The sequence below is a fragment of the Penicillium angulare genome, assembly GCF_028827245.1.
Source record: "Penicillium angulare strain IBT 27051 chromosome Unknown utg000003l_segment0_segment0, whole genome shotgun sequence".
In the NCBI taxonomy this organism is placed as follows: Eukaryota; Fungi; Ascomycota; class Eurotiomycetes; order Eurotiales; family Aspergillaceae; genus Penicillium; species Penicillium angulare.
In genome coordinates this window covers 3,922,046-3,944,819 of record NW_026623162.1, presented here as the reverse complement: position 1 = coordinate 3,944,819, position 22,774 = coordinate 3,922,046, and the positions used below count along the sequence as shown (strand labels likewise).

The window sequence follows — 22,774 nt, the reverse complement described above, 5'->3', positions numbered from 1 at the left end:
GAAAATAGTATCCGGCGCTCGAGCCCAGTCCCCACTTGATTATGAATCTGAGGGGTAATTGATCATTCGACGAAAGATTGTTAGATGTGAGTACGTGGAAGCCATTGCCGTTTTCTAAATCATCCATTCTAGGACAGCTGCAGAAGTCGATCGTATCCAAATCAGATATCGCCTAACCGCCGTGCGTCCCTAGCGTCCTTCAGACAAGACTCGGATTCTAGCTCCCTTCTCACTGGGCGAGAGCAGAATTTATTTCACCAATGACACAAAGAGAAAGACTCTGTTGATGTCATGTACACTTTATTGACAGCGATTCATCCAATAGTAAACTTTATGGTCACTACTAATTCAAGACAATTTGTCTCCGCATAGCGAAGAGAACAAGAACATCAGAGTAATTCGACAAAAGAGCCTTGCCCTTGAATTTTCAGAGGATGATACAAGGCCTAAAAATTCTATTTAACCGGTATTTATCTAGGTTTATAAGTAGACATCTGACGGGAAACGTTTTCCATTTCAGGCAAGATAGATGCGGGATTATTCCAGCAACTAATAGAATCTGACCCCTATCTTGCTGCCCACAGAAAAGGGATTGCGCTTTACATTTCTTTCTCCGAAGTCCATATGAATATTCTAAGATGAATATGAGCGGGGTAATTGACCTGCTTATTTCGAGGTGCTCATATTGAGACATAAAGCCACACACCATCCACATTTCTTATCTGAGCGGCTGATAGGAATATGAGCATTTTCAAATTCTGCCATCCATCAATCCTACATACATACTGCTAGTAGTTCATTTTTTAATAGTAATGATTTCTTCATCAAATTTCTTCTCTGAAGTCACTAGCTAACAAATCTTCTCAGCCATGACACATATCTTTTGAACAATGAGCACTGAATCTACCCCGAAACCGACTTCAAAGACCGATGCGTATGCCGACCAGGGTCATGCTGAAAAAGGCTACGGCTTGGAAAATCCAAGCAACCATGGACTTCCTCAACGCGTCCTTACTAACAACTCTGGTTTCTCCATAAAGAACGGACTTGGGGGTGAGGTCCAGATCGAAGCAAATGCCATCAACTATCGCACATGTAGTTGGCAAAAGGTAAAGCTTCGCATTCTTTGTTTTTGAGTCTGAATTGTACTAACCCTGCTCAAAAGACGGCAGCGCTCTTGTTCTCAGAGTACATCTGCATCGCAATAATGTCATTTCCCTGGTCCTACTCCGTTCTAGGTCTTGTCCCTGGTCTAATTCTGACTGCTACAATTGCAATGATTGTGTTGTATACTTCTTTGACTATATGGTTTGTTTAATGATTGAAGATTATTGGATTTATATTTTAAACTGATCGATATGAACTTGAAGGAAATTTTGCTTGCGCCATCCGGAGCTTCGAGATATATGTGATCTTGGCCAGTGTTTATTTTGGGATTCGAAGATTGCTTGGTATATTACGGCATTTATGTTTCTCTTGAACAATACTTTTATTCAGGTGAGGTCTGAAGCCTGATAAATTAATCTCAAACTTGCAGCTGAAAGTTTTACATAGGGACTGCATTGCTTAGTTGGGGCGGAGTACCTCAATACGATGTCAAACCATGCAATCTGCACTATAGCATTTTCATTCATTACCGCGATTGCATGCTTCCTGGGCTCTCTTCCTCGCACATTTCGTGCGCTGTCGAAGCTGGGAGCCTTCTCGGCTCTGTTCACATTAATTTCAATCATACTGGTCGTTATATTTTCCGCAATTGAGAAGCATCCATACAACTGGGATGAGACCTCCCCAGACCCTGTTGTGCTGACTATTCCTGCCCCGGGTACAAGTTTTACCACAGGCCTCAATGCGTTCCTGAATATCAGCTTCACCTTCATTGGCCAGATCACTCTTCCAAGTCTTATAGCAGAAATGGAAGAGCCTCGGGATTTCTGGAAATCTGTCACGGCAGTCACGGTAGCGGAGATTATACTGTTCAGTTTAGTGGGGGGTCTTGTTTATGCCTTTATTGGTGGGCAGTATATTGACTCGATGGCTTTCCAATCACTAGGAAATGAACTTTACATGAAAATCTCATTTTCATTCATGGTTCCCACGCTTATATTTTTAGGTGTCTTGTATGCATCCGTCTCTGCCAGGTTCATATTCTTTCGCCTATTTGAAGGTACACGTCATGTTACTAACCATACAGTGGTGGGTTGGGGATCGTGGGCGGCAATTTTATTAATTCTCTGGATTCTCGCATGGGTTATTGCAGAAGTCATCCCGTTCTTCTCCAATCTATTATCGATCATGGGTTCTGTATTTGGCTCCTTCTTCGGTTTTATTTTCTGGGGTGTTGCCAATCTGCGGATGCGTCACGCCGACTCAGGCTCTATGATACCCAGGAAGCAGGATTTTCTCGGATGGATTGAGGTTATTTTCAACATTGGCTTAATACTTGCTGGAATTTTCTTTTTAGGCCCTGGTACATATGTGAGTCTTTATTTCGAACCTCCTGATCTGTCCATGATCGCTTAATTTCATAATCAGGCTTCAGTTCAAGCTGTGATTGACAGCTATCGGGAAGGTGATGTGGGCAGCGCGTTTGTTTGTGCTAGCAATGGGTTAAGATAAGGTCTTGAAGCGAACCCACGAAGCAAACGTGTATCCCCCCACCATTTCACTCTTAATTATACACGGCGCGGCGCTATTCCTTATAGTCCAATCACGCGTTGTCGGAAGACGCCAACCGAGGGCACGTGACCTTCATTACTGCAAAGATCTCGATCGTGTTTGGCATGTTTGCATTGCATTGTATATGCTAATGTTGAAGTTGTAGCGATAACATATAGCTATATAGTTAATCAATATTTGCAGTACTTATCTAAGGTTTTATCCAGTAACAGATTGTAGCATCCATTCAAAGCTCAAGTGGGTTCTCTCGGAAGACGGCCGTGTTGTCCTTCCTTTTCGGTCCCAGTTTACCTAAGAAAAAACGTCTCCGCGTGTTAAACGTGTGGGTCTCCGAGATCCACCTTTTTCCTATTGCAAGCGAAAACGGAAATTCTCCAAATGCGATGAGAAAAAAACTCTTGCTGTGATTCTTTTCAAAAAGAAAACATCATTTCGCGGTTCCAATAAGTTACCTTTGTAACTGGACTAAAGCGAGGTAGCTTATCGACGACAAGTACCAGTTCGTCGTGGTCCAGAATGCCTCCCAGGAATGTCGCCTCGGTGGCGCAGGAGAGCAGGAACTCGTCTTATGTGTCCGGCATTGATTTTGGCACGGATCACAAGAGAGTCCCCCAGGACATCAAGCCAGCAGATTCCGAGCAAAATGACAACGAGGAGTCTGAACCGGGCCAGCTGAAGCGCCGACTGAAGAGTCGTCACTTGCAGATGATTGCAATCGGTTCGTTCTCCGTACGACTATTTTGAGATGGATTTTCTTGAGCTAACCCCTCATCTTAGGTGGAACCATCGGAACAGGTGAGAACTAAAATACAATCTGATATTTGTGTCTTTACTTATTTAGTCAGGTCTCTTCATCACTAGTGGAACTGCTATCGCCGAATCTGGACCCGCGGGTGCGCTTATCGCTTACATCTTCGTTGGATCGATCGTCTTCTCTGTCATGGTATCTTTGGGTGAGGTTGCGACGTTTATCCCCATTACCGGAGCTTTCACATCATACGCGGCGCGCTTGATCGACCCCAGTCTTGGATTTTCGATGGGTTGGATATATTGGTTTAACTGGGCTTCGACTTTCGCGGTGGAGCTCACGGCTTCCGGAACGATTATACAATACTGGCGTGAAGATCTGAATATCGCTATCTTCATCGGTGTTTTCTGGGTCTTGATTTCGGCTCTGAACTTCATGCCAGTCGGGTTTTACGGTGAAGTGGAATTTTGGTTTTCTACAATCAAAGTTGCCACGGTTCTCGGATTCATGATATTTGCGATCTGTATAGATTGTGGTGTTGGCGATCAGGGCTATTTGGGCTTTCGTTATTGGCGGGACCCTGGAGCTTTTGCAACTCACATTATCAAGCAGCCAGAGTCGATTGGAAAATTCATTGGCTTTTGGTCTGTCTTGATTCAGGCAGGATTCTCTTACCAAGGAACCGAGCTGGTGGGTATCGCGGCTGGCGAGACTGAGAACCCAGAGAAAACTGTGCCATCAGCTATCCGGAAGACTTTCGTCCGCATTGGTCTTTTCTTTGTGTTGACTATGTTCTTCATTGGCTTGGTCGTGCCCTCCGACAACAAACGTCTTGCAACAGGCAACACCAACGCGTCATCTTCTCCAATGGTTATCGCCGCTGATCTTGCCGGTGTGAAAGTACTTCCAAGTCTGATAAATGCTGTTCTTCTGACTGTCGTTTTATCGGCAGCGAACTCCAATGTTTATAGCGGAAGCCGTGTCTTAACTGGCCTGGCTCTTGAGGGATTTGCACCCAAATTCTTCGCAAAGGTCACTAAGAAAGGTGTCCCATATTACAGCGTTGCGTTCACCGCAGCCTTCGGTCTCCTAGGCTTCATGAACGTTTCACAAGATGCAGGAACAGTTTTCAACTGGCTCGTCAATCTTTCCAGCGTTGCTGGGTTTGTAACCTGGTCTTCTATCAATGCATGCCACATCGCTTTCATGCGTGCATGTGCTGCCAAGGGAATCTCGCGTGATGACCTTCCCTACAAGGCTATTGGCCAGCCTTATCTGGCCTGGTATGGCCTATTCTTCAACATTTTGATCGCCCTCACTCAGGGATTCACTTCCTTTATCCCTACCTTCAACGTGTCTGACTTCTTCGTCGCATACATCTGTCCCATTGTATTTGCTGTGCTTTATATTGGGCACAAAGTGTGGACTCGATCGCCTTTTATTCCTGCCGCCGAGGCTGATCTTGACACTGGTCGAATCCAGTACCAAAAGGAAGTGGAGATTCCAAAGCCATGGTACTGGCGTACCTGGGGATGGATCACGAAGTAAAACTAGCAACGAGTATTTCTGTCTAATGTACGATCGCTATATATGATATAGAACCTCATCTCAGCGCATAAAAATGCATATTTTAGCCTCATGATCCAAATTCACATATTTTCTAATCCGCGTTCAATATTCTGCCTTGTAGTTTGAAGTCCAAAGCCCGGCTTATTGTCTTCGTTGTTTTATTGCCTTATACCCATTTGAATTTTCGTCCCACGACAGAAACACCACCTAACAAAGCAGTGACGCCTGTGCAAATAATAAGCAAGCCGTAGCCACTTCCATACGCGCCCTGTGCGCGGCCTTGCCAAGTATCCGCTCTGAGCAACGCTTCACTAAGGGGGCCGCTAACCACATTGCCGATTCCTCTGCCAAACTCCATGAATGGAAAAATGACGGTCGTGTCTGCCATCGGGTTCGCCCGTTGAATCTGTTGGGCTACCCCTGACCATGTTGACGAATACCCGCCTGCCAGAAGCCCATATGCGATACAAAAAATATATAAAGCCGGAATGGATGTAGCAAATCCCCAAAGGAAAAGGATTGATAGTGCGGAGCCGATCGTTGTAATAAGAATAGGGATTGTGACATGATATCGATCAGAAAGGAAGCCCACAAGAACGGAGCTGAGCACCGAAGTCAAGTTAAAGAGCGTGACAGTGAGCGAAGACAGAACCTCATTCGCGCCAATACTGCGAGCATATGTTGGAAGGTATATGGTTGGTAGAAAGAATCCCAGTGCTTGAAACGTGTTGCCAAGTTGATATATGTTGTAAACTCTGCTACCCAAAAAGTAGAAGTTTAGTCGATCATGGTTGACAGTCTTGAGTGGTGGCAGTCTAGGTCTGTGCCAGTAGAGGAAAGGTGCTGCAAGAATAAAGAGAGCCAGAGCGGAGATTCGAAGGGTCGTTTCGATGCCATATTTACCAAGCAGCCATTCGATAACGAGAGGAAATAAGACACCAGAAATCCCTGACCCCGCCTTACCCAATGAAAAATGTTAGAATCTTGTCTGAAAGAGGTAGTGAGACCTGTCAAAGCAAATATAGAAATACATACCCAGACAATTCCAAATGCCAGTCCCTTTCTTCTACAAAACCACTCAGACATGTATAAAACAGACGGGGTGTATGCAAAGCATCCGCCGATACCGAATCCTATTCCTTGTGAGATAATAAGGTGCGTCACATTTGTGGCAAATGAGCTGAGCGCAAGTGAAAGACACACCATCACCACCCCGATTGTTGAAACCCATGGCGCTAAACGGGGAAGCATTATCATCATAATAATTGCCATCGGGGCAACCAAGTATGCCAAACCCTTGGAATGAATTAATTTTGATTCCAAAGTTTGTGAGTTTTGCAATGGGAGAACAGTACCATGGCGCAGGTTCCTATAACGACTATATTTTCAGACCCTTTAAAGGGCTTATGCACACTGTAATAGTTCTGGAAGATCCCAAAAGCAAAAGCATATCCTGATCATAAAGTCAGTTCAGCTCTACCATTTCAAAGAAAATGTAAAACACGCACCCCATACAAGTGCCTCTAGCATTGTGGAAGCAAGTAGAAAGAGCCATGCGTGAATGCCGCCATCAGCTGGGGGCAAATCTTCCTCGCAATGATTGACCTTAACTTCATTTTCCTCGCATGATTTGTAAGTTGTTGATGACCTGGAACTGTCGCTATTCGTTCTTGCTGTATTATTCTCAAGCTTTACAAAGCTCGAACATGGAACGTGTTCGCGCGTTGAAGCCATCTTGGTTGCAGCCTGTCAAACTGACTACTAAAGTCGGGGAAAGCAATGATCATTTATAAATTATTTCCCCACAAAAAGGAGAGCTTAATTGTATCATCTGCACTCAATGACGGAAGACACTTAACAAAGCAACTTTTAACAAGGCTGCTTCCGCTAATGTATGTTTACATGGTAGGACCACATACTTCCGATCCGATAGGTTGTGGATATCTTAGCAATGCCACAACCAATCCCTAGATCGACCATTCTACGTGTGTCCCTCAATCATCTCAATTACGATCAAATTAATGATACTGCCAAGTAAGGCTGATTCGATAAAGATTCCTCTTCCTAATAGCTGTATAAGATATGGATTGATTTTCTCCGAACCATGTTTGCAAGAATGTATCGCGGACATAAAACTCGTTAAAAAAAATAGGGCAAGTGACGTGAAATTCTTGACATCGTAAGCAGTACCTATACCTGTATATATATCTTTTTCCCTTTTTTTACACTAGTACAGGCCTTCTAAAGGGGCGTACCCTGGCAGGACTGAGGCATGTCCCGCAGCTCAGAGTGTCGAGGGATAAAAAGTGGCCGTGGAATGCTAATTGGCGTCACCCCACAACAAGTCCAGTCCTATCAGAGGCTTATATTTCTCGTACATACGTGGACTGACTCCTTAATTGGTCAAATCATGGTTTACAAGGGGTGTGACCAGGCTTAGACGTGAAGCATTTCCCTTGCTTGGAAAACTTGAATTTGCAGTACCTCCTAGGAATACTAAAGTCAGTATGGGACAACCGTAGAAAATTACCAAGTCCTGGGTCAAGATCTTTCATACCGAAATATGTATATTCACGCAGGTTTTTTATTTGGAACAACTCAGAGTCGATATGATCAGAATCTTTCTTCGCAAATCTGGGGGCTTTTATAAAAGACCTGAGACTTGAAACGCGTCATTAGCGATGACGGAACTGTCGACGACTTGGATATCACGACGATTATAAACTTGAATATTTGGATCTGAGTACTTGTACTTCAAAGTCTATAATAATTAATATTTTGACAAAAAATGTTCAACAAATCTGAAGTTCAATCAAGTTGCACATGTACATTAGAAACCTCCGGAACTCCAAAACATAATTCCTCTACGCCATCATGATCATGATCCAGCTAAAACAGAACTCGTGACCCCAATATATTAATCATACAACCTGATAGTATCTTCTTGAGTTTTCATAAGCCTCGTCATATGTGTCTGCGGAGCTGTCATAGCGATCGCCATAAGGCCTCTGTGGGCTCTGTTCACGGTCTCCGTAGGCCTGGAGGGGCACATCAACCGCATCATCGCTCGTCCTGATAGCTTCTTCTTTCAGGCCCTCCTTCTCCAATTTAGCCAGTCTCTTCTTTTCTTTCTTCTGAGCGCGGCTGAGCTTTTCAAATTTGGCGCCTTCTCCCTGGAGATTACGACCGGGGTGGAAAAGATTGATCGAGAGAAGACAGAGAAACATTGGCGCAGCATCGAATATGTACTCATATGCTTCGTGAGTTAGAACAGGGTTTGTAGTTGATGTTCCCTGTGCATATTGGCCAATGCGAAAAATAATGCGAATCTTCTTCAGTTAGCTCGAATCCCGGTTGAAATTGTTTTAGGTGACCCACTGTAATCATGCCTAATGCAAAGTAAATGGAATAGAACATCCAGCGCCATGAAAATGCACAGCTGCTCAATTTTTCCATTGAATCTCCTCTATTCTCCATTTGAATTATAGTTCGGTGAAGTTGAACGGCTAATGTTGCAAAGCAAAGGATAAAGACTTCCTGAAGCCCGATGCCGCCCATATAAATGTGGACTCCCATCATGACTGTTTTATTTGATGCGCCCTGGTTTGAAGTCAAGACTGCTCCGGTAGCCTGTACAAGAAACGCAAAGATATCCAGAAAGACAAAGAGTGTTCCTAAACGACGCGCAGAGATATGGAATAATTTTTTTTCTGGTATAAAAAAGTTGATCATGCGCCCGAGCGTCATATAGAGAAAGGCATTTATCCCTGAGAAGTATTAGCAAAAGAGTTGCGGTAGGTTTCGGCGTATCTGTCGTTTACATATAGGGGCCAGTAAGAAGAATAGAGTATACATAGTATCATAGAGGTCGCTTGCCTGGTGTCGGGTTTGAAGTGCGCGAAAGATAAACGCAAGTAGCTCCCATGCGCTTCCAACAATGATCACCCATGCATAACCCTTGTAGCGGATTAGCTTTCAGTGTCTGATAGTATTGGATGTCAAAGGACCCTACCTTTTTATATATGATAGCTTGTGCGAGATGAACCATTGTCGTTAAGCCAAATAGGACGCAAAAGAAGATAGCAGCGCCAAATGATGGAACATAATAAAGTATGACGTCGCATGATTCTGGGGGCAAGTATCCATTTTTCCCAGGAGAAATGTTCAAGCACGTAGCTGTGGCCGCTGCCGACGCAGTAGTAGTAGTTGAAGAAGTCATGGCTGCAGATAGTTGAATAGCAGTTTGCGAAGAGCCAATTGTCTAGTAGTCATTTTGACCACCAACCACGAGGATTATATAGTAATTGTTTTAGCATTCTATTGATCGTGCTTTTCTCAGCCTTGTTATCATGACCCCGTATGAGGAAAGCTGTGAGATTGGAGGAAGCTTGGCATTAAGTTAATCTTTTTTGGCCCCCGAAAGCACATGTGCATAGCCTCAGAATAAACGAACACGCCAATCATATCCGAGCTAGGCCAGGATCACCCTTCTAGATTCCCCTTCGCATCTATTTTGGATTTTAGCTCGAAAAATTCCCGCTCCAAAATTCCATTTCCTACCACGACATTAATTCCGCGGTTGGCTTCATTGGTCCGTTCGTTTACGGCTTACGTTTATTTGCAATGAAGATCGATTGAAAATTCTAATTTTGATTGATGCCTTCCTCATTACACGCCCTTTCTGCTGCAAACTTAAAGTTTCTATTCTAAGAGCGATGCAGAATCTATTTTTCGCCTCTCTAATTCTAGCACCACAAGAGGAACAACCCGACCCAATGGAGCTCTCGCTAGGCAGCTGCAAGTGACTAAGAAAGTGACGGGGTCTGCATTTTCGGGCCAACGGCTGAGATTTGGAATATATCCTGTAAGAATATCCATGCGAAAAAGCTCCCACTCAAAAAAAGTACCTATTCGTGAACAGCTTACTCCACGATGCTAAGGGACAGTGGATCAAGCTTCGAGATGACTACACTAGGTATATTCCACATTGTTGAAGCGCGCATCTTGCCGAGCTTTAATACTTTTAATTCGTTTGCTTTTTTTGTCCCATTATTTTTCTTTCTCCTAAGCTTTATTCACGTAATTTAAGCTCAACTCCGTACCTCTAGATTGATAAGAAATATTTGTCCATTTTGGGTTTAGTGTATATCCATTTTGAGTGAAATGTGCCGCTCACTTTGACGCTGAAGGTGATGACATAACACTGGATACGAGTGCCAAGTTGATCGATAGATAGAATGTTTACATATATGACGGCGCCTCACTCGTCATCTTTTGCCCATCTCTTCGACCACTTTTTCTCAAATTCACATCACTGTGACCAGCCGGAACCATGTCCTTCTTTAAACGTCTCTCCGGCCTTTTGTCCGGTTCTACACCCGAAGAAGTAGCCGCTGCTAAAACGAAAGTCCAATCGCTGATTAATGAGAACGGCGTCGTTGTTTTCTCCAAGAGCTACTGTCCTTACTGCGCTGCTACCAAACGGTCATTAAATAAGCTAGGTGCCAAATTTGTTTTACTTGAATTGAATGAAATTGGTGAGTTCTGAAACTGATTGAAATCCATGCAATGTGGGGGTTGCATTATAATGATACTTCTATGACACCAATTATGTATCTTGTTACTAACACTTCTATGTAGACGACGGCCGCGCTTTGCAAAGTGCGCTTCAAGAAATTACGTATCAGGCCACTGTGCCCAATATCTTTATCCAACAGCGACACATTGGTGGCAACTCCGAGCTACAACGTATTATGCTAAACTGTCATAGCGATCAATTAGGCAAGTCGGGAGACTCAGAAAAGGCGTAAGATCATGAAGAGATATTGAAGGGCTCACTGGGTATTATTAATAAATGATGTGATTGATTTGATTTATTCCTCAGGCTTTTCACGACCTTGGGTCGTATGTAGCCCCCTAGCTTGTGTGCGCTGCAACGTTCAGTACGTACACGGCATTGATAGATCACCTAAGACGATAGTATCCCCAGACGACAGTAGGCGATGGTGCTCTCAGACGGTGGTGCTCTAACGACAGTACCACCCATCCACAGAGTAGGAGATGGGTGCGGACAGCTCGAAAGAAACGGGGGTTGCTTGGGCAGAGGTTGGACCAGACCTGGACCCGGAAAGGTCGGTGCAAAGTCATCTGCCACGCAACCCCCTTTCACAAACACGTTGCTTCTATCGCGACATAGCCCGGTAAGGTGGGAGGAGGCCTTAGCTATTCCTGGATATCCGTCAACTGTTGCGAGTTTTAAGGACCGTTGGAGAGAAAGAGGGGGCGGGTTCAAGGGGCGCGACTCAACCACAACACAACCATTCTCGCCGCAAGTCCTCTGCTTGGACAGAACTTGGCTTCCCCTGGTAGATGGACATCAAAACATCTGCCAAAGTAGTCCCCAGCACCACGTAGACGTGTCTGCCCGTCGCCCTTTTTAATAAAGTAAGTTTGGTTGTTGAAAATATATGCGCTACTGACTAATCCGGTCCAGATCTCCAGCCAATGACCTTGCTTGCCTACCCCTCAGCAAAACGGTTTGGCTCCGTTCTCCTCGATTTCTTAGTTCGCACCTTGACAAGCTCTACGAAATGGGCGCATTGATCATGCTTTCGTGTGCTCATTGTTATTTACAAATACACTTTAGAAACGGCTTACAGTAACGCATGGCTTTATACGCGGCTCTTGGGCCGAACCACCCCCCAACATCAGCGGCGGAGCGAGATCGCATCCGCGAATTGTCCAAGTGCGTCTGATGACTTGGGCGTATGGCCTCATATGCTGTAGGCTTCCATTCATAATACAAATGCTGACTCATTATCCGCGAAAAGGTACTACTGCACCTTCAGTCATTCCGACACCGACGAGTCATGCAGCCAGGCTGCGCCGACGGGAGATGAGCAGCCTGGAGCCGCTTACCTTTCTCCCGATGTCACACTCAATGCCCTAGCACAGCTAGGTGTCTATCGATTTGGGTGTAATCGCTCTTTCATTTCTATCATCGATGGCCAAAACCAACACATCGTCGCCGAAACGACGGCTTCTATATCTTTGAGACACAAGGAGCAACACCTACCAGACGACGGCATATATCTAGGTTTCAGAACCTTGGACCTTGCCTGGGGGGTTTGCCCTCATACCATAAAGTTATTCACGGCCCAAGACACCTCGCTGGAACTCGATACCCCTAATATCACCGCCAACCGCACTCGATACATTATCCGCAACTTTGCCGATGAAGAGTGTTTTAGGTATCGCCCGTACGTGCTCGACTGGCCTCATATGCGTTTTTATGCCGAGGTGCCTCTGTTCAGCCCTTCCGGTCACGTATTGGGTTCCTATTGTGTTGTGGACGACTCACCCCGATCGGTTTTCGGAGATACCGAAGTTGCGTTGCTGCAGGAAATTGCGGATGCCGTGGCGCATCACCTTGAAAACGCTCGTATTGTGCATTTCCACCGCCGGGCCGAGAAACTTGTGAAAGGAGTTACCGATCTTGTCGCAAATCCTTCTGACCCTGAAGCCGAGCTCAAAGATTCATATACCTTCACAACCCTTGCGGTTCAGTCTGACCAGGACAGCAAGGATGAGCATGCTGGGACATTTTCGGTGCAGACGGAAGATCAGAGTTCAAAGCAAGTAACGGATAAAATTTCCTTGTTATCATTGGACAAAAAAGAGTCCAATTATACTGAAAATACTTCAGTCCTCTTGCGGGACGAGGTTTGGAATGCTGACGAGCTGGTTGGGCGAAATGGAAAGGATGCCAATTCTTGGACGAACCTAAGTTCTAGCCAAACCATTTCTCGGTCTATTTCATCCATATTTTCACGCGCCAGTGGTATATTAAGAGACTCTATGGACCTTGACGGAGTGCTGTTTGTGGATGCGTATCAGAGCAACTCAGGAACGTTAGTGGTTTTCCTTCTCTTCCCTTATCTGGTGACATTAACTGACAACCATAGTCAATCGGCAGAACCACCGGGGCCATCTCCTAGACCATTACACTCCGGCTTTCATTCCGGTCTAGCTTCAATTCAAATGGGCGTTTACCATGGTGAAACACCACCACAAGAACTCCAACCGTGCGAGAATTTGGGTCAGGCTTTCACAAGCTCCTTGAAAGCTGGTGAGAATGGTCATGAGATCGTCTTGACAGAGCAACTGCTACAGAAGATGATTGCCACTTTTCCTTCCGGTCAGATTTTCACGCTGGGTGATCGGGCTATTGATAGCTATTACCTCTCTTACCACAGTGGGGAGGAGGGCTCTATCACCGAGCTCAACAATTTCCGTGAAATTTCCCGTGAGCTAGCGAATCAAATCCCCGAGGCAGACTCGGTTCTTTTCTTCCCACTATGGGACTGGAATAAATCACGTTGGCTGGCCGGGACCCTACTTTGGACGAGCAAGATGCAGCGTGCCTTGGGCATGGAGGAGCTCGGATTTTTTAAGGCTTTCAGCAACTCTATCATCTCAGAGGTCGCCAGAGTTGATTGGGATAATACGGAGAACACCAAATCACACTTCATCTCATCCATCAGCCACGAGCTCCGTTCTCCACTTCATGGTATCCTTGGCAACACCGAGCTGTTAAGGGCCACCGCTCTTGAGCCAGGTCAAAATGACATGGTCAAAATGATTGAAGCCTGTGGCTTAACTCTCTTAGATGTTCTGAACCACCTGTTAGTATCTGTTACGTCTTTCTTAGACTCCCTTGCTAAGTTTAAATCTACCAGGCTGGATTTTACCAAAGTCAATCATTTGACAACGCCGGTCTCTCAAGGCAGCGACAACTTCAACACCGACCTGAAGGGGCTGATTACCGATTTCGACCTGGGGAATTTACTAGAGGAAGTGACTGAGATCATGCTCACTTCACAGCTGCCACGAGGGGAGAAAAGCTCCGCATCTGAACCCCAGGGCCCCTTAGGTGTTTCGGCTGAACTCCAGGTTCCAAATGACGGAGAAACGCTCTCTGTTGTCGTCCAAATAGAAGACCAGAATGTATGGAAGGTGCGCTCAGTTGCGGGAGCATGGCGTAGAATTGTCATGAGCCTTGTAGGAAACTCCATGAAATGGGCTCAACACGGTCTCATTGAGGTATCTCTTTCCAGGATCAAGACCGATGGCTCTGGTCCTGTACTTGCCCATCTGTCAGTGACAGATACAGGAAGTGGCATATCTCAAGACTATCTTAGGCATTCTGTCTTTTCCCCGTTCTCCCAGGAAAATCCCCTTTCGGAAGGCGTCGGGCTTGGACTGAGTCTTGTGCACAAGCTTGTCGCTTTTCTTGGGGGTCACATTGATGTGAAAAGTGAGTTGAACGTAGGGACACAAGTGGATGCCTACATTCCTATCAATTCTTGCGACGAGGATGGCTTGGAAACAGAAGCCTGCAACGACATTCCGGACTCAAGGCCCGCCATTAGAGCGTGTCTTGTTGGTTTCAACGATTTTCCAGACCTGACTGAAGTCCCTACCGGGATCTTGAGCACTGAAGCGAAACGGAAGCTATCGATTCAAAGTTCTCTTAGCAACGTCATCTTAACCCAGCCTAATTGGAGCGTTTCATTTGCAGAGACTTTGGAGAAAGCAGACGGCGATATCGCGATAATTGAAGACACAAGACTGCAACAATTGATGCAGGCTGATGCTTTGGCACTGGCCCAGTCCAAGATCCAGCGTTTCATCGTGCTGGGCGAGAAAAAGTCATTTTCAGGGGATTATGCCAAAATTGATTTCGTTCGCGTATCTCATCCGTGCGTATGTCCTGATCGTCTTTGTGTGGTTGCACAGCTAATCTTTACTAGATATGGCCCATGCAAGCTGTTCAATGCCATCGAGTCAATTTTGAAGAATCCTAGGTTCTCAGTCACACCTCCTGAGACCGAGACTCAGTCACACCAAGCGCTCAATACCACTGAAGATGCGCCGTCTGGTCCTGAAAGTCCGATGCAGCATAAACCTGCCCCCGCTGCCGCTCCTCATATCCTTGCAACTGAAGCGCCTCGGCCGTTGGTTGAAAAGGATGATGGAATACACGTTTTGATTGTAGACGACAACAACATCAACCTCAAAGTATGTCTACCGTTTTCACATTGTCTTCACATGCTGATTATTCCGTATACAGATATTGTCTACCTTCGTGCGTAAAATGGGCTGCAGCTACGAAACAGCTTCAAATGGGTTGATTGCTTTGAACAAGTACAAGGAGTCCGAAAAACCCTTCACATACATTTTGATGGGTGGGTCGTTCTCACATCATCTTCGAAAGATACTTATCTGACCTAATTTTCTCAGACCTCTCTATGCCTGTCATGGATGGGCTAGTTTCTACGAAAAGCATTCGATTGTTTGAAAAGGAGACCGGTGCACCGGCATCTTGCATTATGGCTGTCACAGGTGTCGCTTCTGCTGAAATGCAACAGGAGGGGAAGATGGTGGGTTTAGATGACTACCTCATCAAACCAGTCTCCCTCCAAAGGTTGAAAAAAGTAATGAACATGATATGATAAAACACTTTTGAGTTGGTAGAATTGATGGAATAGCGCCCGGAATCAATGCCATGACCCCAGCAGCTTTATCAGTTATCAAAGCGATATCACCGGAGGGTAGGTTTTGATCTCTTGTAAGGTAGGCGCAGCCCGTCAGGGCCTTCAAAAGGTCTGCCTCGCGCCCCTCTCACTTGCGTTCGGCAACATCCACGGGCTTTCTCGAGGCTGTCTGGCGGAGCTGCTCTCGACTATCACCAATTTTGACAACAACTTCACGATTTCTTTTATCAAATATTCCCTAGGTAGTTCTCAGGGCTGCATGGGACTGTTTCTTGCCTACCTCTATCAGATCTTAGCTTGCCCTTGCCATGGATGCCAAGCTTATGTTGCTTTTAACCTATTAATAGCTAGGTCTTCGAAGGTTATCTATGTGGCGTCAGGCTTTGTGTCACATCAAGAGGGAATTTTGATTGCTTAATTTCACCCGTTATAAGTGGAAGAAATACTTTGCAAGATGGTCTCATAAAGCGTCCAGCATCACTTCGGTGATGGTTGATGGCCGACCGGCAGGGGAATTGGCACTGCCGAACAACCGCATGTTCTTGCGTACGTTAGTGACAGAACGCTCACTACACTTCGCTACCTTGGCCATTTGAGATGTGAGTCTCCTCATACTGCGTATCATGTGGTAAAATGACTTCACTCTGCCGGTAATCAAGACCCCTGGGCATTTTGTGACAAGTCGGGGTGTTGCTGGCACTCGAGTTGGGACGCTTGAGTCAGAACAGCATAGTGGCCCGAATGAGCGGCGGGCGGTCAGGAAGGGAGAGGTGTGAATTCTTTTTGGCTGTAACGATACATGGACTTACAGCTTATTCAGCTCCATACTTGTTTGGTTTCATACGATTCGACACGTAGACATTTTCTCAAATACGGGGCTAACCATCTAATGAGTTATATCACGTGACTAGGGTTTGAAAGAGCATCTCTCATGTCTCTGATATGGAAGGCGATAACGGGCGCCACTGTAAGGGTTTTAGGGTAATAGGTAAAACAAAGATCGTGACGCCACGACCCCTGTATTCAATATAATTAAACTTGGAAGGAATTTTGTAATAGAGTTTTTCTTTCGTCAGTCATTGCCACTGTCAAGCTACTTGCAGTCATTGCTTCATCGGGAAAGCATGCGGCGCTTTGTTTTACATAGAGTTGATATTCGGCAGCCCAGGCTCAAAAGCCCTAAGGTAGGAAATGGTGTCATTTTTTGGGGAAATATCCACCAACGCCCATGAAATAGCTGGAGCATGCCCTCAGGGGCTGTGAATGGTGTGGTTCGTGGTAGATACGATGTCGTCGTGGAGTTTACAGTCGTAGGCGGGTATGTGGATGGAGACAATGTGGATGCTCTGGGCATGTGGGGTAGGCGTGTTCGGGGTAATTGCCATCTCCACAAAGTTCTCAGCGTCTCTTGTTCGACCGAGACGAAAAATAATTGCAACTGGGGTTGAACATCGAACAATCGAAAGAATTAATGACTTGGGAAGGGGGTGAGGCTCCTTAATTAATTTACCTTTCTCGCCTATTATGAACCGTTTCCTTCTAAATTGGCTGACATTATCGACATTATTGACACCCATAGCCAACCCGTACTGAGTCCCAAAGGGGAAATTCTAAGCACCGCCAATACGGTAGGTTGAGCCGCACCAACAAGAGAAGATTAAAACATTGGGACTATTCAAATGTTTGGTTGCAGAACGAGAATATCTTACCAGTTTACATAAAACAAGGCCCTTCAAAATCAACGCATTCCATCTATTTGCGCGATAACTCAACAATGGCTCCATCAGTTCTGGTCGATCAACAAGCTGGTCATACCGATCATTCGGTCCCTGTCGTGAAGAAGGCGCTCAACAATGCAGTGATTAAAGCCTCACATCCCAATCCTTCCTTGCAAGTCACCTCAGACCACAAGTTGAAACTGGTGGAAGCACCCGTGTATGCACCAGGTCGGGGTGAGGTTTTGGTTCACATTAAAGCGACTGGTATCTGCGGGTCAGACATTCATTTCTGGAAGACGGGTCGAATCGGATCACTTGTGTTTGAGGGAGATTGCATTATTGGGCACGAGGCTTCGGGTATTGTTTTACAGTGTGGAGAAGGAGTTAATCATTTGAAAGCCGGTAATGCCTTCTATTAAATAGCTTTCCTACACATAGTTCATCCGTACTAACAAGTATACTCTAGGCGACCGAGTAGCCGTCGAACCTGGCGTTCCCTGTGAAGAATGTTTTCTTTGCGATGAAGGGCGATACAATTTATGCGAAGATGTCCAATTTGCTGGCGTTTACCCCTATGCCGGCACCATTCAACGCTACAAGGTACATCCAGCCAAGTGGCTTCACAAGCTACCCGAGAATGTTACCTTTGCCGAAGGTGCTCTTCTTGAGCCGCTCTCTGTCGTTATGCACGGCATCAAGACAGCAGGACTGAGTCTAGGTCGTGGAGTTGTGGTATGCGGTGCTGGACCAATTGGATTAATTGCAATGGCTGCGGCCCGCGCCTCGGGGGCATATCCTGTTGTCATAACCGACCTGGAGCCAGCAAGACTGGCCTTTGCCAAAGAGTTTGATCCTTCTTGTATCACGTACCAGGTAGATCGCAGTAAAGATGCACAAGGTAATGCGCAAGCCATCCGCGCTCTATTTGGAGACTCGGAATACGTTGCACCGGAAACAGTTCTTGAGTGTACAGGTGTTGAAAGCAGTGTGTGCACAGCTGCGTACACTGCACGACGTGGTGGTACTTTAATGGTCATTGGCGTGGGAAAGGCCATCATGAACAATATTCCATTCATGCATCTTTCTCTTGCAGAGGTATGCCTTCTATTGCCGGAACGGCTCGGCTGATATCCATATTTTCTAATATTTCCTAGATCGACCTACGATTCATTAATCGCTATCGTGATACTTGGCCACCTGCCATTGCATGTCTCAGCGGTGGAATTCTTGATTTGAAGAAGCTTGTCTCTCATAAATTTCCTCTAGAGAGGGCAGAAGATGCTCTTCATATTTGTACCGATACCAGAAACGGTAGCATTAAGGTGTTGGTTGTGGATGAGCAGGAAGCGTCGTTATAGAGCCGGGCACATGCACTAGACTATCGATGAATCCACGGTGATTCAATGAATATTAAATTACCACTTCTTAAAATTTTTGGCTTGCAGACAGCATATAGGTATCAATAATTTCCTTGTTATAATCAAATGAACACCATTAGTTATTAGTAAACACAAATGGGCGAAGCTGAACGAAAATGAGATATTGGATCTTTACCGAAAGATGTAAGTAGAGAGAGAAAAATCTGGGTAGACCGGCAACGAAAATTTCTCATTATTCATAAAGTAATGGGTGAGAAAGAGAACAAAAATACTATAAGGAAGGTAATGTGACTTGCAGGGACTTCGTGGACGAACGGTGTGGGGAGATAGTTGCCTCCGCCTATAACTTCCCCACAGTTTCTCACTTTCTCCTTCTCCAACTCAAACTCCCATGTATCCCCATTCCAAACGACGGCGTCTCGACAACGACGCCCAGTTCTCGACATACATGGACGATGGACCATCCAATCTTTCCTCTCCACAGTATGCTGCCACGATAAATAACGACTGGTCCTCTCAAGCACAGACGCACGCGCCCGCATATACTCCCTCCGATTCCACCGATGGCCCTGCATTCGCCTCTCCGCTTGACGCCACCAGTTGGGGCCATGACGGGTTCTCGCATGACCCGGGGTTCCTTGCGTCGCAAGAAGAGCTACGATGCATGCTATTCACCATTGCTCAGTCTGCAGCGCCAACGCGGGCGCCGACTCCCGATAAAGAGGAGCTAGGCACTAAGACGGTTCCGAGCTGGCAACGCGGGCAAATGCGACCGGCACTTTCGAAGACAAAGCGGGTTCAGTACTTGAAGAACTATGTGGGCCAGGTTGCGCCATGGGTTCGTGGATATTCCCTGTCATCTTGAGACGAAGATATGAAAAGATGGCTGACGAGTTTAGAATCCAGCTCGACATGTTTGATTCTCAATGTACCTTTCGCGTCCAAATACCGGCGCTCGCGCGAAATTTTCCGGCGCTGCTGAATGCGATCCTCGCAATCTCGGCACGACAAATGGAACGGAAGGAGGGCATTCAGGATTCGTTTGATAGCCTTGAATTGTACCAGGAAGCTATTCGTTTACTCAGTCCTTTGCTACAGGTAAGGGACCCAAAGATTGTGGCAGCGTGTGTCCTGCTTTGCTGCTTAGAGATGATGTCCGCACGCGCACAAGACTGGCGAAAGCATTTGGAAGGTTGCACTGCATTATTCGAGGCTTTTGAAATCCATGGTTTCAGTAACGGGATATTGCAGGCAATATTCTGGTGTTATGTTCGAATGGGTGAGCAATGGAGGATCCTTCTACGTTTATGATTAATATTGACAAGTGTAGATTTGTGTGGAGCGCTTATTTCTGATGGAACTCAAAGCACTCTTCTTCGCCCCAGTAAATGGCTTGGGCCAGACTGCCACGAAGATGATGCTGCAAGGTTATTCCAAGCAGCTCAATCTCCAGACATGCATGCGAACTATGCTGTCTATCTCTGCGCAAGAACGTGCGAGCTCGTTTCAGATCGTACACAATTTATTGAACTGGGCGTTCAGAATGACTGTACCGGCAACACGTTCCATCACCGCTGGTTTCGTCTGTGGGAAGACCTGCAACAATGGGTTGAGGATAGGCCTGCAGAGCTATTGCCTGTCCAAACAACTTCCACAAAGCCATTTCCCCAGATTCTCTTTCTACACTGGGCGGCAATCTCTTCAAACCAACTGTACCATACTGCTTGTATCTTACTTCTTAACACAATGCCTAAGAGCGTCAAACTGCAAACTTCACCGAATGTCTCGGCTCTGTGGCATGCTCGGCGTGTATGTGGGATATCTCTCGCCAACCCTCATCATGGCTGCCTGAACAATGCCATTCAACCACTGTGGATTGCTGGTCGACTTTTCAGCCATGTTTCTGAGCATAAAATTATCATCGATATCATCCAAAGGATCGAGGCAGAGACCGGCTGGGGAGCTTGTTGGCGTATTCGCGACCTTGAACTTGCCTGGGGATACCAAATGCCCCGTCATCCTCGTGTTTCCTCTTACCGAATGTCATCAAAACCAGGATGAGCCCCTACTGGGAGCTTATGTCTCAAGAAAACCCCAATCTTCTTTCAGGCCGTCCAGTAGGTCTCCCAAGTCCCAGCCAGTCACATTCTTAATGCGATCAAAAGCGTGAAGAATCTCTTGCTGTTGAGTTTCATGTGTCATGCGCCGAGCCGCGGACAAAAATGATGCAAGCAGACATGGGTCCCAGCATTCCTGTCTTTCATTGTTCAAGACAATGCTGCATATACGCTGCGCATGCCACAATGGAGACATCGTGGTCGAGGAAAAGTTCGCAACTCGAGCGGTCCGTGGCCGATTATGCAACAAAATAAGCATAGCTGTGTGATACAGCTGATTACTGAAAACCCCAGCTCCGTTCGCAAAAAGAACGATCGGGAAATTTTGTCCAGTTCCTTCCTGGTCTTCTAGCTCCAGCTCTAGCATCGCCTGGAATCCTTGCGGTCGCTCATCATACCAGTTCTCCAAATCTTCCACCAGTTGCATCCACGTCTGAAGTGGAGGATACCGCGGTATAGAGTCTTCGTTATGCGCGAATTCCACAGCTCGTCCGCAAAGCCACAGGGGACGAGATGCATAACAGAAGACAAAACTGTAAGGGTCCAACCCCATATCAGCGTCAGCTATATATGGAGGTGACGTTGGGAGAGCAATTTGAAGATTGCTATTGGTAGCTAAAGCCGCTCCAAGATCTGCGACGATGCACTGTCAATTCTATTTTCCAGTCACACGAGCGCATGCCACAATAATACTCGGACGTACCTAGTCTAACGAGCAACCAGTATATTGCGGATTTGAAATCTCGACCAGCAGTATGTGGACTAAGGGCTTGCAGAAGCTCATTATTAAAAGGTTGTCGTGAGGACCAAGCTTTCGATGCATCCAAAGCGAAATCCATTGTCGCATCTATCGCGCAGAGAAATCCGTTTATACTCATGTCCACTTCTACCCTATGCAGTCGTAAGTCTCCATTCATTTTGCCCGTTGAGTGTAGCCGGCGCATCGATACATCGGAAAGATCCAATAACGAATCGTAGACATCCTGTGAAACCATGGCTAACTGTAACCCTTGAATCCCAAATAATTGTCCTAGATCGCATATATCCAACTAGCTCACATCAGCCTATAGTTTGCGTTTTCGGTGCCATGTAAACCTACCCACGAGGCTACATTATAGCGATAGTGCCGAAGTAGCTCTAGTCTTTCTGTGGAAGAGAGGTCGGGGTTTGAATGTGATTGAATGTGTATTTGACTCGGCGAAATACGACCAGAGCTATCTGGCAAGTTGAAAGGGGTCATAATTGGGGCCAGGAGAGGCTCCCTCTTGGACGGCGAAACAGTGAAATTTGTCATGTTTAAATCGAGAGTAGGCATTTCATTTATACCGGACCCCAGTGCCAGCAACCCAGCAACAGCGGATTCATCATTATCGCTAAACCCCCTTACGACACAGTGTTCAATCGGAGACCATGTCAGCAGCCCAGGACTGGGATCCTGTACCTCCTTGGGGGAACTCGGAACCGTTAACTCTAGATTTGGTTGTTCTGGCTCTTGGGAGTCATCTGCAGGAGATGATTGCTCCTTTGTTGGGGGTTCCTCCTGGAGACTTTCCCTCTGCGGCTTCTCGTTGACAAACTATCGCCAGATAGGCATCAATAATCATCCAATAGTTATATCTTTCAACTTACCTGGATTGCACCATATTGACCTGCTGAAGCTTCCACTTCCGATGCTTGGATAGTATGTGCATTTTTGGTGAGAAAAGACAATTGCGCGCCGTATTGACATTGGAAGTTCCGGTCAATACAATTCTGGCACCGGGGTTTGCCTTCGTCGCCTGTACTCTTGCCATATCAGCCTGTCGCCGCATATGATATTTGCGTCCATAACCTACATTTCCTTCGACGTAAGCGACAGCGCATACACCCTGTCCGGCAGCGTGTGAGCCGGCGCCCACTTTTTTTGCTCTCTGGCATGGTGAAGGTGATGTGGAATGCATGCACGCACGCTCGACGAAACAGGAAGGCATAAGCACCATCACGTGAGACTCATGCGGGGATGACACCT

The 22,774-nt window shown here is 46.1% G+C and overlaps 9 protein-coding genes across 9 annotated transcripts; 6 read left to right on the top strand and 3 right to left on the bottom strand.

Annotated features, from left to right (window-relative positions):
* Positions 1–890: 890 nt before the first annotated feature.
* Positions 891–2,619, top strand: N7478_003613 (uncharacterized protein; the record flags this gene model as incomplete). The annotated part of the gene is made up of 5 exons (XM_056919827.1): positions 891–1,109; positions 1,166–1,308; positions 1,371–1,497; positions 1,555–2,478; positions 2,536–2,619. The coding sequence occupies 5 exons, from the start codon at positions 891–893 to the stop codon at positions 2,617–2,619; spliced, it is 1,497 nt and encodes a 498-aa protein (XP_056782985.1).
* Positions 2,620–3,195: 576 nt separating this feature from the next.
* N7478_003612 (Amino acid/polyamine transporter I) lies at positions 3,196–4,975 on the top strand (the record flags this gene model as incomplete). The annotated part of the gene is made up of 3 exons (XM_056919826.1): positions 3,196–3,397; positions 3,457–3,474; positions 3,525–4,975. The coding sequence occupies 3 exons, from the start codon at positions 3,196–3,198 to the stop codon at positions 4,973–4,975; spliced, it is 1,671 nt and encodes a 556-aa protein (XP_056782984.1).
* A 187-nt stretch (positions 4,976–5,162) lies between these two features.
* N7478_003611 (Major facilitator superfamily domain general substrate transporter) lies at positions 5,163–6,730 on the bottom strand (the record flags this gene model as incomplete). Its single annotated transcript, XM_056919825.1, has 4 exons — positions 5,163–5,954; positions 6,032–6,292; positions 6,352–6,449; positions 6,505–6,730. The coding sequence occupies 4 exons, from the start codon at positions 6,728–6,730 to the stop codon at positions 5,163–5,165; spliced, it is 1,377 nt and encodes a 458-aa protein (XP_056782983.1).
* Positions 6,731–7,917: 1,187 nt separating this feature from the next.
* N7478_003610 (RTA1 domain-containing protein) lies at positions 7,918–9,257 on the bottom strand (the record flags this gene model as incomplete). Its single annotated transcript, XM_056919824.1, has 4 exons — positions 7,918–8,325; positions 8,375–8,763; positions 8,818–8,953; positions 9,009–9,257. Coding segments are annotated over 4 exons (1,182 nt in total), but the record flags the coding sequence as incomplete, so codon positions are not given.
* A 1,071-nt stretch (positions 9,258–10,328) lies between these two features.
* N7478_003609 (glutaredoxin) lies at positions 10,329–10,800 on the top strand (the record flags this gene model as incomplete). Its single annotated transcript, XM_056919823.1, has 2 exons — positions 10,329–10,533; positions 10,637–10,800. Coding segments are annotated over 2 exons (369 nt in total), but the record flags the coding sequence as incomplete, so codon positions are not given.
* Positions 10,801–11,661: 861 nt separating this feature from the next.
* Positions 11,662–15,510, top strand: N7478_003608 (GAF domain-containing hybrid sensor histidine kinase/response regulator; the record flags this gene model as incomplete). The annotated part of the gene is made up of 7 exons (XM_056919822.1): positions 11,662–11,741; positions 11,827–12,906; positions 12,961–13,680; positions 13,735–14,757; positions 14,809–15,076; positions 15,129–15,243; positions 15,299–15,510. The coding sequence occupies 7 exons, from the start codon at positions 11,662–11,664 to the stop codon at positions 15,508–15,510; spliced, it is 3,498 nt and encodes a 1,165-aa protein (XP_056782980.1).
* Positions 15,511–17,326: 1,816 nt separating this feature from the next.
* On the top strand, positions 17,327–18,628 carry N7478_003607 (NAD(P)-dependent alcohol dehydrogenase; the record flags this gene model as incomplete). Its single annotated transcript, XM_056919821.1, has 3 exons — positions 17,327–17,672; positions 17,737–18,365; positions 18,425–18,628. 3 exons carry the CDS (start codon positions 17,327–17,329, stop codon positions 18,626–18,628), a joined length of 1,179 nt encoding a protein of 392 aa, XP_056782979.1.
* A 412-nt stretch (positions 18,629–19,040) lies between these two features.
* N7478_003606 (uncharacterized protein) lies at positions 19,041–20,710 on the top strand (the record flags this gene model as incomplete). Its single annotated transcript, XM_056919820.1, has 3 exons — positions 19,041–19,487; positions 19,556–19,928; positions 19,980–20,710. The coding sequence occupies 3 exons, from the start codon at positions 19,041–19,043 to the stop codon at positions 20,708–20,710; spliced, it is 1,551 nt and encodes a 516-aa protein (XP_056782978.1).
* A 15-nt stretch (positions 20,711–20,725) lies between these two features.
* Positions 20,726–22,745, bottom strand: N7478_003605 (uncharacterized protein; the record flags this gene model as incomplete). Its single annotated transcript, XM_056919819.1, has 3 exons — positions 20,726–21,381; positions 21,470–21,657; positions 22,396–22,745. The coding sequence occupies 3 exons, from the start codon at positions 22,743–22,745 to the stop codon at positions 20,726–20,728; spliced, it is 1,194 nt and encodes a 397-aa protein (XP_056782977.1).
* Positions 22,746–22,774: the final 29 nt, after the last annotated feature.